General features: G+C 41.6%; 1 protein-coding gene across 1 annotated transcript in view; it reads left to right on the forward strand.

Moving 5' to 3' along the window:
• LEKR1 (leucine, glutamate and lysine rich 1) overlaps nt 1-13,169 on the forward strand; it is a gene marked incomplete at its 3' end in the record, with an annotated part of 117,226 nt that extends 104,057 nt beyond the window's left edge. Inside the window, exons 12-13 of the mRNA XM_079767262.1 lie at nt 1,133-1,432; nt 12,762-13,169. Of these exons, the coding sequence (XP_079623388.1) occupies nt 1,133-1,432; nt 12,762-13,169 (708 nt within the window). The remainder of the gene's footprint in view (nt 1-1,132; nt 1,433-12,761) is intronic.
• Between the last annotated feature and the right edge of the window lie 906 nt (nt 13,170-14,075).

The following is a 14,075-nucleotide window of genomic DNA, read 5'->3' on the forward strand; positions in this document are numbered from 1 at the left end:
TAAGGATCTGTTTCATCAGAAGCAGCTTTGCTCTTCCTGCTTTGTTTTCTGTTCTTAGTTTTGTTTTTCAAAGCGAGAGAAAACAAGCAGTCTCTTCCCTTCTAAAGACTGTCGTGACTATGAGGAGAAGTTTCCCCAAGTTATTCTCTCTTCTCTTTATCTACAGGCACCACCTTGAAAAGCAGTATATTTTATAGTATTCTGGTGTCCTCTAGAACTACACTGTATACTATGGTAGCCACATGTGACTACTTAAATTTCAATTAATTAAAATGAAGTCAAATGAAAAATTCAGTCCCTGAGTCACATTGGCCACATTTCCAGTGCTCATTGGGTGGTACTGGCAAGTGAGAGCCTATTGTGCACATCTCTTTCCGGCTCAGCAATCAGTGATGCCCCTTTGGTTGCTTGGAACTGGTCATGGTGAGGGTATTTATGCTGTGGAGATTAGATAAGACCTGGCTGTGTGTGCTTGTGAGTCAGTTGTTAAACATTTACCAGCACACCACTGTCAATAGCCACCTGTGGCTAGTGGGTACCCTATTGGACATCCCAGAATATTTCTATCATCACAGAGAGTTCTAGTGGGCAGTAATGCTCTAGAACAGCGGTCGCCAACCAGTGGCCCGCGGACCACTGGTGGTCCGTGAGGTCTGAAAGGTTGGCGACTGCTGCTCTAGAAGGTGTAGTTTCTGAGCTACCTCCAGTCATTATAGACAAGAAAGAAAACAATCTCAAAGGAAAACTTACTGGTCTGATAATGAATAAAATATAATGGCTGTGTTCCCCGACGTGTGTCCCCAAGCATTGGGCATTTTTAATTACAAAGTCACCCTATAGTGAATCCAGATAAAAACTTAAGCTATTCTTGGTAGCTTAATTCAGTTACAGAGGTTTATATATTTCCAAGGATGCCCAAATGATTAATGCAATCCATTCAAGGTGGTAAAAATAAAAGTTTTAGGCTTAACTTTTAAAAAGAAAATCTCAGAGGCCTACATATGTCATAGGATTTGTTTTCCTCTGATCAGCAGAGTACACTGATTATTTAGAATAAGCCTCTTAAAACCATAAGAACTCTGTGTCTACCTAGAGATACTGCCTAAAAACTAATACAAGATTTATCTTACAGATATCAGACTTAATCGCAGGCGCTACTAGAGATCTAAGGCTGGAAGTGGCCACTCTTGAAAAAAAGCTCCATGAATCTCATGTCCACTATACTGAAGAGTCTGAGTCAAAGGAGAAGGAAATTGAAAACCTTAAAAATCTGGTTGCAGAATTTGAGTCTCGCTTGAAGAAGGAAATTGACAAGAGTGACTTGGCTTCAGAGGACTTGAGGAAGGAAATGAAACAGAAGTCCGATGAACTGGAAAGAGTGTTGCTGGAACAGACACAGCTGACACAGCAGTTTCAGCAGTCCCAGCAAGAGGTAGGACAGACGATGGCACCACTGCAGTTAGAGAAAGAGCACATGTTCCTTCAAAAAGCAATCAAACAAACAAACAAACAAACACATAATAGGCAGCTTGGTGTCATGCAAAAAGTTCTGGACTGTTAGGGACCTGGGGTCACATCCTGGTTTTGTCCTTAACTAGACAGTCACTTAACCTTTCTGGACCTGACTTCCTTTTCTGTAAAATGAATATATTGAACTACATAATCTCTAAGGTTTTCTCACCACCCAGTTCTACTGAGTTGCAAACGACCTTTTAAAACATCTGAGACTAGTCATCTTTATATGTCTTGCTAGTTTTGACATTAAATCTTTGCCAAAAACAACTTTTAGAGCACTTGCTGCTTTAGTTCAGAGAATGTTTGGACAATATATCTTACATGTGATTTTTCTTTAGGGATTTATCTTTCTGTCAATCTAAATTTAAAGGTAATTCACATGTGTTGGTCTTCTTTCTTATATATGCATAATTATTTTAGCAATGTTTTTATTTAAACTGGAGTAGACATATTTTGATTAAATTTTTTTTCTAACTAAAGTCGGATTTCTGAACTGCTAGGCAGAAACAAACATAGATTGAATGTGTATGTCCCTTAAAAAGTCATGAAGCCTAAGCCCCAAAGTAATGATTATTTAGAGGCGGGGACTTTGGGAGGTATTTAGGTCATGAAGGTAGAGCCCTCATGAACGGATGAGTTACCTTATAAAAAGAGAACCAGAGAGCTCCCTTATTCCTCTCACCATGTGAGCACGCGGGAGAGAACGCCTGTGAACCAGGGAGCAGGTTCTCAACCGACACCAAATCTGCTTGTGACTTGATCATGAATTTCCCAGCCTCTGGAGCTTTGAGAAATAAATTCTATTTGCTGTTTGAGCCACCCAGTCTATGGTACTTTGTTATAGCAACCTGCACTGACTAAGGCAGCTGAGCAATTAATCTACTCTCTAATCACCAAAGTTATGTCACATCAGAATATGTGACCCCATGCATAACAGTATAGCAAATAAAGGCAAATGGAGGAAGGTTCTGAATGTTAATGACAAGTAATACTTTTGTTGGTTTTCTGGGCATCTTAATAAAGGAATAAAAAGAAAGTGCTAGTAATAACATTGATTATTAACAACTAAATATACCATGTTCTTGCTGTATTTAAATTATCAAGCAAAGTAAAACGTATATGCCATCATTATACTTGTAAAGTGAATCTTTTGCAAAGGAGTTATTAAAATAACTTAAAGTGGGAATGGACAGAATGCTGGGTCAAGAGCAATGCCTAAAGAGCCCTAAGAAGTAGAAATTATTTCCGTGTTATAAATGAAGAACTAACTCAAGAAGGTTGAATCACTTCTAGAAGGTCACACAGCATGGTGGAGCCAACATTCATTGATAACAGTGTTTCCTCTTTCAGGAAGCCTGAGTTATAGCGATTCCACTTCTAAGTAGTTTAGTGTCCCCTGGTCTTAGCATTCATCTCCAAGCCTCATTTATTTCATTATTTTTTTTTTACTTTTAAAATGACAGTAAACACACTACTTATTCTGCCAGATGCTTAGCAGGTCAGATGACTGAGTGTCTCTGTTGGAAGAGGGCAGGACAATGTCCCTAGTAAAGGAGCCGCCTCACCAGTGCAGGCAGGGGTGAGGGGATGCACTCAAGACTCAGCTCTGCTGGAGAAACCCTGAGAGGGAGAGAGGTGATGCAATTTTGCTTCAAATGAGACATGAGTGTTGAAGTTCTAGAGGAGGGACAGCAGGTTAACACGTTAAGCGCCCAGTCAGTCACCGGTGACTGACACTGTACTTTCCGTCCGGAAGACAAAACAGGCTGGGCACTTAACGTGTTAAAGGAGAGAAAGGTCAAGGCAACTAGACCAGCAGGTTTTCTAATTTCCCAGGCTCTAGAATTGTAAGAGTCCCCAAAGAAATGACAATGTGGAAAGTGAGGAGCAATTTATAAACTAGGACAAGTAGAAAAAGATAGACAGGTCAAATTCACAAAATATATTGAGCATCTATCCAGGTGCCAGACCCTGTGCTGGGTACTAGATCTTCCATTATGAACAAGACTGACACAGCCATTCTCTGCTCTCAAAGAGGACTTTAAAGAAAGTTTTATTTGAGTAATTAAATTTACATCAAGAGGCAAGAATGGCCTAAACAGAAACTTATCATATAAAAAGCATAGACCAAAGTTAAAAAATTGTCCTTAAGGGCCTATATTAGTTTTCCATTGTTGCACAATAACTAGCCTTAAATTCAGTGGTTTCAAACAACAAACATTTATTATCTCATAATTTCTCTAGGACAAGGATCTGAATGTGGCTTAGCTGGGTGTCCCTGGCTCAAGGCCTCTCATGAGGTTGGTAGGTTGTCAGGGGCTGCAGTTTCATACAAAGGCTCAATTGGGGGAGGACTGGCTTCCAGGCTCACTTTGTGGTTGTGAGCAGGATTTATTTCCTCGTGGGCTCTTGGGCTCAGAGCCTCAGCACCTTGCCGGAGGTCAGAGGCCTCCCTCAGTTCCTTACAGCATTAGACCTCTCCACAGAGCAGCTCTCCACAGGGCAGCTGGCTTCCCTCAGAACAAGCAAGTGAGCAAGAATGAGAGAGTGCAAAAGAGGGTGCCCAAGAGAGAAGCCACAGTCTTCTCGTAATCTAATCTCGGCAGTGACATCCCATGGCTTCTGCTGTATTCTACTCATCATACACGCGTCAATAAGCCCAGCCCACAGTCAGAGCAAAGGGGTTGCACAGGAGTGAGAATAGCAGGAGGGCAGGCATAGGGGGCCATTTTAGGGCTCCCAATCTCGGGGCCCCTGGAGGTAATTTTGGCAAGAGAAATGACTAAAAGTGAACAGTGAATGTCGTTTTCAGACAAAAGGAGCTACATTTGGAGCTCTTCCTGCTCATTAGTTGTAAAAGGAAGCTGCTCAGGCCGAGGGTGGGGCGGGCTAGAAAGGGGTCAAGGGGGAGAATGGGACATATGTAATACTTTCAACTATAAAGATTTTAAACAATATAAAGCAGACTTTTGAAAGATCAGGAGGCCGAGATGGTTTACAAATGATTATAGATCATTACTGGGGAGTAGAGAGGGATCATCCCACAGGGAAGGTTATCTACTAGTAAGGACATGCCAGGGGGGCAAATTTCCTTTTGCTGGGATGAGGAGAGGGGAGGGGAGGCTGGCTTTTCCAGTAGAAGTTAAATAATTATAACCAAACAGTAAGAGTAAATAATTAAGGCTGCTTCTCTGATTAAGCATGCCAACACCCAGACTTTCTTATAAAAATGGGAAATTAGCCAATAAAAGTGATTGGCGTTACTGGCCAGAAAGAATGGAGGTTGCAGCATATAAAGTGAAAAGCACCACTATTTTGGCCATGCATTCCAGACACTTGAAATTTCTTAGGTCCTAGAGAAGAAAAGCCACATTTAAGTGGAGAACAAATTCCCTTTAGAATGAAGATAAATTAGTGCTCTAATAAGAAAGCTAATTAAGGAGAGGAACGTCCTGCTCTCGCTCAAGAGGCCAGAGAATGGGTGGACTTTGCTTTTCATTGTGTGAAGAAAGTTCTCAAGGATAGGAGGAAAGCCCTAGCTTCTAAAGGGCAAAATGGGCATTCCTGTGTGGAGCGGGGATTATGGGAGAGCAGCCACAGAAACAAGGGTCAGGAAGGTGAAGCCACAAAGCTACAGGTCAATAAGAAGAGAGAAAATGGAAAATAAAACTGTATGGGAAATGTAAATGTGAAAGGGGGCCCTGAAAATTCCTCAGAGGGTGCAGGCTCACAATGAAAAAAAATCACAATGTTAAAAAGAAAGGGAAGTCAGAAAAAACAACAACAACACATAAAGTGTTAGAGAATAGGACATTACCATTTAAAAGCAGGTTAAAATAGAGCACATGCTTTTCGCTGCCAGTTTTCCTTCCTACTAGCTCCATGTGAGTCCTGTCAGGACAGTGTGGCCCCACTGTTAAGGGCCTTGTTGTGATCCAGAAAAAGAATGTAGTAAATTTTAAAAAGCAAAACAAAAAAACCCAGTTCACGTATAACAACCAAAGGAAAAACAGTACAGAGAATTCAATATTTTTGTTGTCTTAAGGCTATAGATAAAGAAAACAAAGGGGCAGAAGTTTCAAATTCTACCAGTTCCTGTGCCATCTAATGACGATGAAAGAGATTAAAAAATAGAAAGGAATGCTTTTGTTAAACATGGAGAATTGAATACATATGTTTATCTCTAGTTTATCCCAAAACACCACTAAAACTACAGCAAATTAATAAAAAGTGAATAAATTCATAAGGAAAGGAAAACAAGAGAGGAGTTGACTCTAGATGTCAACTACATTTTGGGAAATGGAAAGCAAAGGATGGGTGAAAGGAAATTAGCAGACTGTAGGACATTGAAACCTAATGCCTCTGCAGAGTGTGGGAATGGGGTGAAATACTAAGAGGAACAAACCCAATTACGTGCCATGGCAGTGGAATGGCCCCGGGATTAGAGACACCAGATACCTCTGAAAGAGGGAGAGAAGAGTGGATTTGAAAATAGGACTGTTTGAATGATTATAAAAGGAACAGATAGATGCTCAGATGCCCTCCCTAAACCCAAGTTGCCCCTACCCACTGTCCTGGCAGGTACCAAAGGCTTACACTCTAGAAAAACAATGTGAGGGGCTTTAGACCTAAGGATAGACAACAGCAGATTTTGGGATAAGGCTAGAGTGAAAGTACGTATATTAAAGTACTACTTTGCCCCCTCACTTCCCAGAATACAGACAACCAGGATTATATATCAATAGCCAGGAAAATGGAAGAGCCCTCTCTGGAGAAATGAGCTGTATCAAAAGAAAAGAATTATAGATACTAACAAGTAGGGTCTCCTAGTAAAATGGCTATATCTCTGTCTACTCACTGAGAAGTATACTGTTCAATAAGGCCTTCCTTATGTACACAGAACTTCCAGTAACATGTTGGAGACTCAAAAAGGCAAGAATCACCAAACATTTGAGGAACACCTCTAATATGAAAGACAGAAGCCGGGATCAAACAAATAAGTAAAAAAGAACTTAGGTGAAGCACATACAAAACAACATGAGAAGCAAAACTGAACTTCAAAAAAGAGCATACTTAATATCCTTAGAGAGAAAAGAGAAGATATTGCATACATGAAGCAAGAACAGGAGGCTATGAAAAAGAACAAGCATGATTACTGAGCTGAAGCAGTAAATTCAACATTTGGGTTAGATGATAAAGATGAAGCAATCTCCAGGAAAGTATAAGAAAAAGCAAAGAAATAAAGAGAAGAAAAGAAAATTAGAGGATCAAGTGAGGATATCTAATACCCCACTAATAGGAGTTCCAGGAAGAGAAACGGGAAGGGAGGAAACTATCGAGGAACTAATTCAAGAATATTTCCAAGTACAGAAGGGACATGTAGCTCTATACTGAAAGGGCCCACCCAGCATAATGGATGGCAAAGAAAACACACCAAAGCACTTCACCATGAAATGTCAGTACCTTCACGATAAACGTAATTACTTAAAAGCTTCCAGAAACAAAAAACGGTCACTTAGAAAGGATCAATAATAAAAATGGCATCAGAATTATTAACAGCAACAATAGGAGCTAGAAGACAATGGCTTCCAAATTCTGAAGGAAAATTATCTGCAACCTAGAATTCTATATCCTGCCAAAGGATCAATCAAGTACAAGGGTCAAGTAAGGATATTTTCAGACATAGATTCCTCAAAAATGATACTTCCTTTGCAGCCTTACTTGGGAAGCTGTTTAAAGGATATATGACACTGCATTGAGGGAGTAAACAAAGAAAGAAGAAGAGATAGGAATCAGAAAATGAGTTCCATCCAACACAGGAAAGAGGTGGAGGGAATCCGCAGGCCCACGGTAGGAAGTCCAAGGATTACAACAGTGAGACAGATTTAGAGAACCAGGATGGGTTCAGCAAAAGAAAGCAGTGTTTTTAGAAGTATGTCTCCAAGACCAAAGGAAAACTGATAGATTAGATGGAGTGCTGAGACATGTTGAGAGGTAAAAAGTTAGTAATCAACACCTAGAAAACTAAACAGATCAATCCAAGGATTATTGCCATTTCTGGTAGTCTGCCATAGTTATTTCACAGTGTTAGTTATGTTTGTAAGCACACAAATACAATTTTAAGAATAACTTTCTTGACATCCATCCTCCTCCTCTCCTGGAAATCTATTCAGATTCTCATTCCTGCCTTACCAAAGGGCAGTTTCCACTGTTTTTCTGCAGTATTTTGGGCTGATCAGATTAGTTGAGCAGAAGCCTTAAATGGAAATTTGAGCACATCCTTTGCTAACTTCTACTCATCTTTCTGATTTCCACACCTTTTTCACAGAGCTTCCTTTCACCTCAGCTCCCCACCCAGCTGGATGGCCATCCACTAGCCCTGCGATATATCTAGTTTGGGTTGGTGGAAACTGTAATCTGACTGGTTCAGACCTCACTGGGTATCTATATATATAAAAGGTTAATATGCAAAGTGTCCCCTCGGTAGTTCAACCGGGAGACCAGAAGTTCAATCACTCACTATAATGTGTGCTGACCACCAGGGGGAGGCACGGAACAAAGGAAGGCCCCGGCCAGCAGCCAGAAGGCCCCAATTGGCCCTGATCGCCGGCCAGGCCTAGGGACCCTACCCGTGCATGAATTTCGTGCACTGGGCCTCTAGTAAAGCATAAACAAAGATGCCAATCTGTGCTTTTCTTCACTGAGGACTTGCTTTCCTAGCATAGTCCCCCAAGTTATACCAGATGTAGCCGATTTTCATCACAAACAGGATTCTCACCTTCAGAATGATCAAGTTACCCAGCAAAGCCTTCTCTTGCTTCTTCCACTGTTGAAAGCAATCCAGCTGTCTCTACGGATAAAAATTAAAGCAAACATAAAAATAAACCACCCTTACATTGCAAGGAGTGGAGAAAATTGGCCATATTAAAAATTTCCAACAGATGGTGAGCCAATTTATATTTTTATTTTGACATTTACTTGCCCAGTAGGAGTACAATTGAGCCATATTTTTAAGCTCATTCAAAGTGGCCTTTATCTGAAAATGTTGGACACATATGTATAGATAATGCTTTCCACCAATCGACACAGCTTAATGACCCAGGAATGCTAGTTCCCCCTCCCCTAACCAAGAGCCACTCAGGGTAGGAACCTTCTCCCTGAAAACTTTGACCTCCTGCTGTCCCCCCTTCTTTCCATCATGCCTCACTCGAGGCCATTTTCCACAGAGCTGGCAAAGGGATCTTCCTTTAATCTAAATTTCATCATGCCAGCTCCTTGCTTAAAATCAACCTTTCAACACTCCAAATGGCCCCCAGAATTAAGTTAAAACTCTAGTATCAGCCCTGAACAGTGTGGCTCAGTTAGTTGGGCATCCTCCCGTGCACCAAAAGGTCACAGGTTCGATTCTGGACAAAGGACATGTCCAGATTTCCAGCTCCATTCCCAGTAGGGGGTGTGCAGGAGGCAGCTGATCCATGTATCTCTCTCACATCAAGATGTTTCTTTCCCTCTCCCTTCCACTCTCTCTAAAATCAATTTAAAAAATTTTTAAGTATCAGTATATTGGAATCATCTAAGGCAGTGGTCAGCAAACCGCAGCTCGGGAGCCACATGCGGCTTGAAAGCCGCGGTTTGCCGCTCTGTTGACTAATGAGTTTGCCGACCACTGTATATACTACCCTTTACCTCTTTGCACACAATATGCCACAATTGCCTAATCCTCACAGCTTCCAACTACACGGTAACATTTAGTCTAGTCCAGTAGTCAGCAAACTCATTAGTCAACAGAGCGAGTTTGGCTAATGTGGCTCGCGAGCCGCGGTTTGCCGACCACTGATCTAGGGAATTAAGAAAAAGTACTGATGGCTGGGCCCTACCCCAGAGATATTACTTAATTGGCATTGGGTATAGGGATTTGTGGAAACTACTAGGTGATTCCATGTGAAACAAAATTCTAGTATTAGCACGCTACCAAAATTGTGCTTGATCTGACCTGCTCACTCCTCCCTGCCTCAGTCCTGGTCTCTCCTCCCCTGCACACTCTGCAGTTGAGTCATTCTAAGCCATGTGTCATCCCAAAGCGTGCCTCTCCCACTCCCACTGCCAGGTGTTTGTACTCACGCTCACTCGGTCTCGAAAACCCCACCGTCCCTTCTTCACCTCCCTCATACCTCCCTTTTCATCTTGACTCCATTTAGTTGCAATCCAGTTACGCTATTTTATCACGCTAAAATATGGCCAATGACAACTCTGCCTGAAACACTTAGAATGCTATGGCTTCACTGATCATTCTCATGCTTGCACATGATTTCCAAGCTTACTGAAGATATTCCATCTCACACATTTTCCCATGTTGTTCAATAGAAAGCACATATTAAAATTCTGCTACAACACAACCTTCCGAAAAGACAACTGAAAAAGAGACAAACATTTTTCCTCCATTGCTGAAAACCATCTAACCACGAGTGAATGATTCTTTTCCACATATGATGGAATTTTCCATTAATGTGGTCTTACTGATTCTGGCCATATCCGCGTGTGCTCTGGTCATGCCCTGTCACACACACTCCACCCCTGAAATAGCAATCCCCTAAACTTGATGAGCTCTGAGTGAGTAAATGATCATATATGAGCTGCTTGATGCACAACACGGAATTATAATCTCAGTTTTAAAGGAGGAGGTAATGGTGGCAGAGGATATGCAGCTTTTGTGGGATTCACCTGAGATTTCACAGTGTTTGCAGAACAGACAAAAATAAAAGTCCTAACTTTGGGTCCTGTTTTCCATTCAGAGGTCCTCCCAGTTTGGGAAATAAGAACGAGAATTCATCCTTTTTTCTCTGGAAGCTGATAGCCTTGAAGAAGGATGAGTTCCACAGCAGTGGGCCCCCAACTGGGATGGCCAGCAGCCCTTCCAAGTTCAGATGGAGTTGATGGGCACTTTGCTTCCATTATACTTGCTATGGGGACATCTTTGGGTTCATTTTGCCTTTCTACCTCCTCCTCTGGTGGAGTGTCACTTGCCTGGGATAGCTTTTAAGTGATTTACTTTATGGATGTTTTCTGTAGAGCACTACGCCTTTCCTTTAAGATCTGAATTTAATTTTAGTAACTGGATCGAATTTCATGTTACTTTTAAATGAGAACTCTTGTCATCACATCACCCATCACTTTGTCCATATTAGTGTACCTATTATTCATCTCACCAATTTATTGGCCTCATTGTTAACCGCTATCCATTTTTTTATCGTTTTACTGTCAAATAAAATTAACTCTCATAGCTTTCTTAATCAAGAAATTTTTATACGAATTTATTGAATGACTTGTAAATCTAATCATTTTACATGAAGTTTAGAAAACTTGGGCAAAACCAAATTAAATGTCTTACTGTTTTTTATTGCTTCAGTGTCCTGGAACAAAATGGCCCCTGCATGGTTGATATAATTAATTTGACAATTAACTTAGGCATAGGCCGCTGGGAGCTGGGTTACTCTCAGCAAGTTACATAACCAGTGTGCGCTTCAGTGTCTTTGTCAAACATAGTTCTTGGGAGCAGGAAATGAGGTGATACCCGACGGAGGACCGTCTTAATCTTCTCCATCCCTCCTTGCCTTGCTTTTTCAACAAGTATTTCAGGTAGAGGTCATGAGACCGAGATGATAATGCCACAAACACAGTCCTTAGTCTCCTGTCTCTCAAAGAAAAAAAAAATAGAATAGAAAGAAATTAACTAGAAGCAAGTGATGAACCCTCATGGTTTTAAAAAATATGTGCATATATGAATCCTGTACATGTGTTAATAATATACTAGTATGTACATGTGAGGCTTTGTGTGGCCCAGGCATGACGCTGACTTCATAGAAGATGACAGGGCAACTGTTAATCTGGAATTGCTCCACATTCCTCACTATTGATTACCAAATTTGGAATTGAATGGAGTTCTAACCATTATCACAAGAAACTCAAATACAGGAAGGTGCACTTTCCTTGCTGGTCTGTTATTTAGTTCCACTGACAGCAGGTTAGTCATGAAACCCCTAGGAGGATGCTTTCCACTGAGAGTCAGACTCGGGCTGTTTTTACAAACAAGCTAACCTGACGGAAGTTCATTTTCAGTTGAAGAATCTCATGCCACAATAATTTTAATTGTGTTTACTTATTCACATACCACTTTGAATTGTTACTTTTTAGACTCTTTTTTGACACCGTGCAGACATAAATGTCAGGGCATTAGGCAGATCTACGACCTAATTCTTACCAGGGGCCTTGAAGTAATTGTGGTGAATTCCTCAGATGAAAGATGGGCAACTCCTCAGCTAGAAATGTAGAGCCTCAGAATTTGTAAGGGCCTTAATGATCTCTAGTCCAGTCACACATGTGAAGCTTAAATGTGCTCTGATATATCCCAGTCAGGTGAGATTCGACCCTTCAGAGTAAGCATGTCAAACTCAAAGGCTAACATGGGCCAAATACACGAGGCATGCGGCCCATGGGCCGCGAGTTTGACATGCCGTCTTCAGAGTATCCTCTGCAGAGTTCTACCTATTCAAATTCTTGCTTGACGTAAATCCCATGGCTTCCACCCTTGGCTCCAGATTCTCTTAAGGACATAAAAAGCAACTCTGCTCAAACTTATGAGGCTTCAAACTTTTTAAAAATATATATTTATTGATTTCAGAGAGGAAGGGAAAGGGAGAAAGAGGTAGAAACATCAGTGATGATAAAAAATCATTGATCAGCTGCCTCCTGCATGCCCCACACTGGGGATCGAGCCCGCAACCTGGGCATGTGCCCTGACCAGGAATTGAACCATGACCTCCTGGTTCATAGGTCAATGCTCAATCACTTAATGGCACTACAGATATTAACTGTGAGACATCACATAGGTAGGACAGAGTGTCTGAGACACAAGGCCCAGAGAAGTTGAAACCCCACTGGAGTAGGCATTAGGGGTTCTGGGTTCCAGCCCCAGCCCCACCTCTATCATCTGTAACCCTGGTTCCTTGCTCCTCATCTGCAAACTGCAGGGGTTGAATGAATGTTCTCTTCAAGTTCTTTCCAGCTTCACAAATCATTTGCATTTTTTTTTACTTCTCTGTCCCATATGGCAGAGTTTCCACAAAGATAGTCAAAGAACCCAGACCCCTGATTTCCAGTTCAGTTCTGTTTATATTGATTGCCAAGAACCATCCATAGGTACACTGTATAAAGCCAGGGATGCTTCCCCCCCTTTTTTCTCATTTCAGAACACTTTTCTTCAGGAAACGGTGCGGAGAGAGTGTGAAGAACGCTTTGAACTGACGGAGGCTTTGAGCCAGGCCCGAGAACAGCTCCTGGAGCTCAGGAGGCTCAGTGGGAGTTTACCGGTGACCCCGCGCTTCCTCAGCCGCGGCAGCCTCGCCGCCTCTGCCGCCGGTCATCAGGGCGAGAGAAGCCTTGCAAAACCGAACTCTGAAAAGGGCACCAAAACCCCAGGCCTGCACATCGTGCCGAAACCCACCCCTTCTCCAACCTCAGCCCAGCCCAAGAGGGCCAACAGCTCAGGTCTGCCCAGTCTCCTCCAGCCGCATCCTCCCAGGGGCCAGGCGTCTTCAGTAAAGGAGACCAGACAGAGACTGGCCGCGCTTCTGCGGAGGAGACTGAATCAGCGGTGACCGACCTGGAGTCAGGAGCAGATAGACCCACACAGCGTGCCTGTAGGGAGGATGACAAAGATCACGTGGCTATCCCAGATCAAGAATGCGCGTCTATAGACATTCTTAACAAGAGAGTGGGGAAAAAAACACAAACAAACAAAAAAACAAAAAAACCAACCCTAAGGAGCTGGGAAGCCACATTTTCCAAGAGGCCTTTGAAATTGCAGCAAATAATGAAATTGTTGTGATTCCAGAGGCCAGTTTCTATATTTATGGAAAGTATGTTCAGATGTGCTCTACAAATATGCCCTCTCAGAGATCATAGGTAAAATTTTCACCCAGAACCTCTTTTCTTTTTTTCTTGTTTTGCACCATTACAGGCAGAGATATCTCCACAAAAAAAAAAAAAAAAAAAAATAGGTTTTAGTAGTTTCATTGCTGTTCTTTCATTTGTTTGCTAAGCTGAATAGGTTAAATAGATGTAATTAGTATTCCAAATAGAAAATAAAAGTACTTTAGTCCTTAATTGGATAAATTCCAAAATGCTTAGTTCAAATATTCACAGAGTTCTTCACCACCACCACCACCACCACCACCATCATCATCATCATCTTTTCAGTCTAATTGTAATCTAATTTCTTTTAAGAAATGACAGGTAACCTTTAAGAAGACATTCTTCTCTGTGAGTCTGGGGATCTTAAAAAAAAAAAAAAGAAAGAAAGGAAGGGGCAAGCAACTCCAATTCAAGGAAAAACTAGTTTACTTTTCAAGCTATAGAGATTAGTTTAGAACATAGAAATCCTGGCCATGGAATAATTGCTCCATAGAGATTTTCTACGTTGAATGCTTTTTGGCATCAGAGTTAGGCTTTGATTTGAACTTGTATTCTCAAGCCATTGAGAAGAGAACTAATTCAAGACAGTT

The sequence above is a fragment of the Cnephaeus nilssonii genome (genome assembly GCF_951640355.1).
Source record: "Cnephaeus nilssonii genome assembly, chromosome: 3".
NCBI lineage: Eukaryota > Metazoa > Chordata > Mammalia > Chiroptera > Vespertilionidae > Cnephaeus > Cnephaeus nilssonii.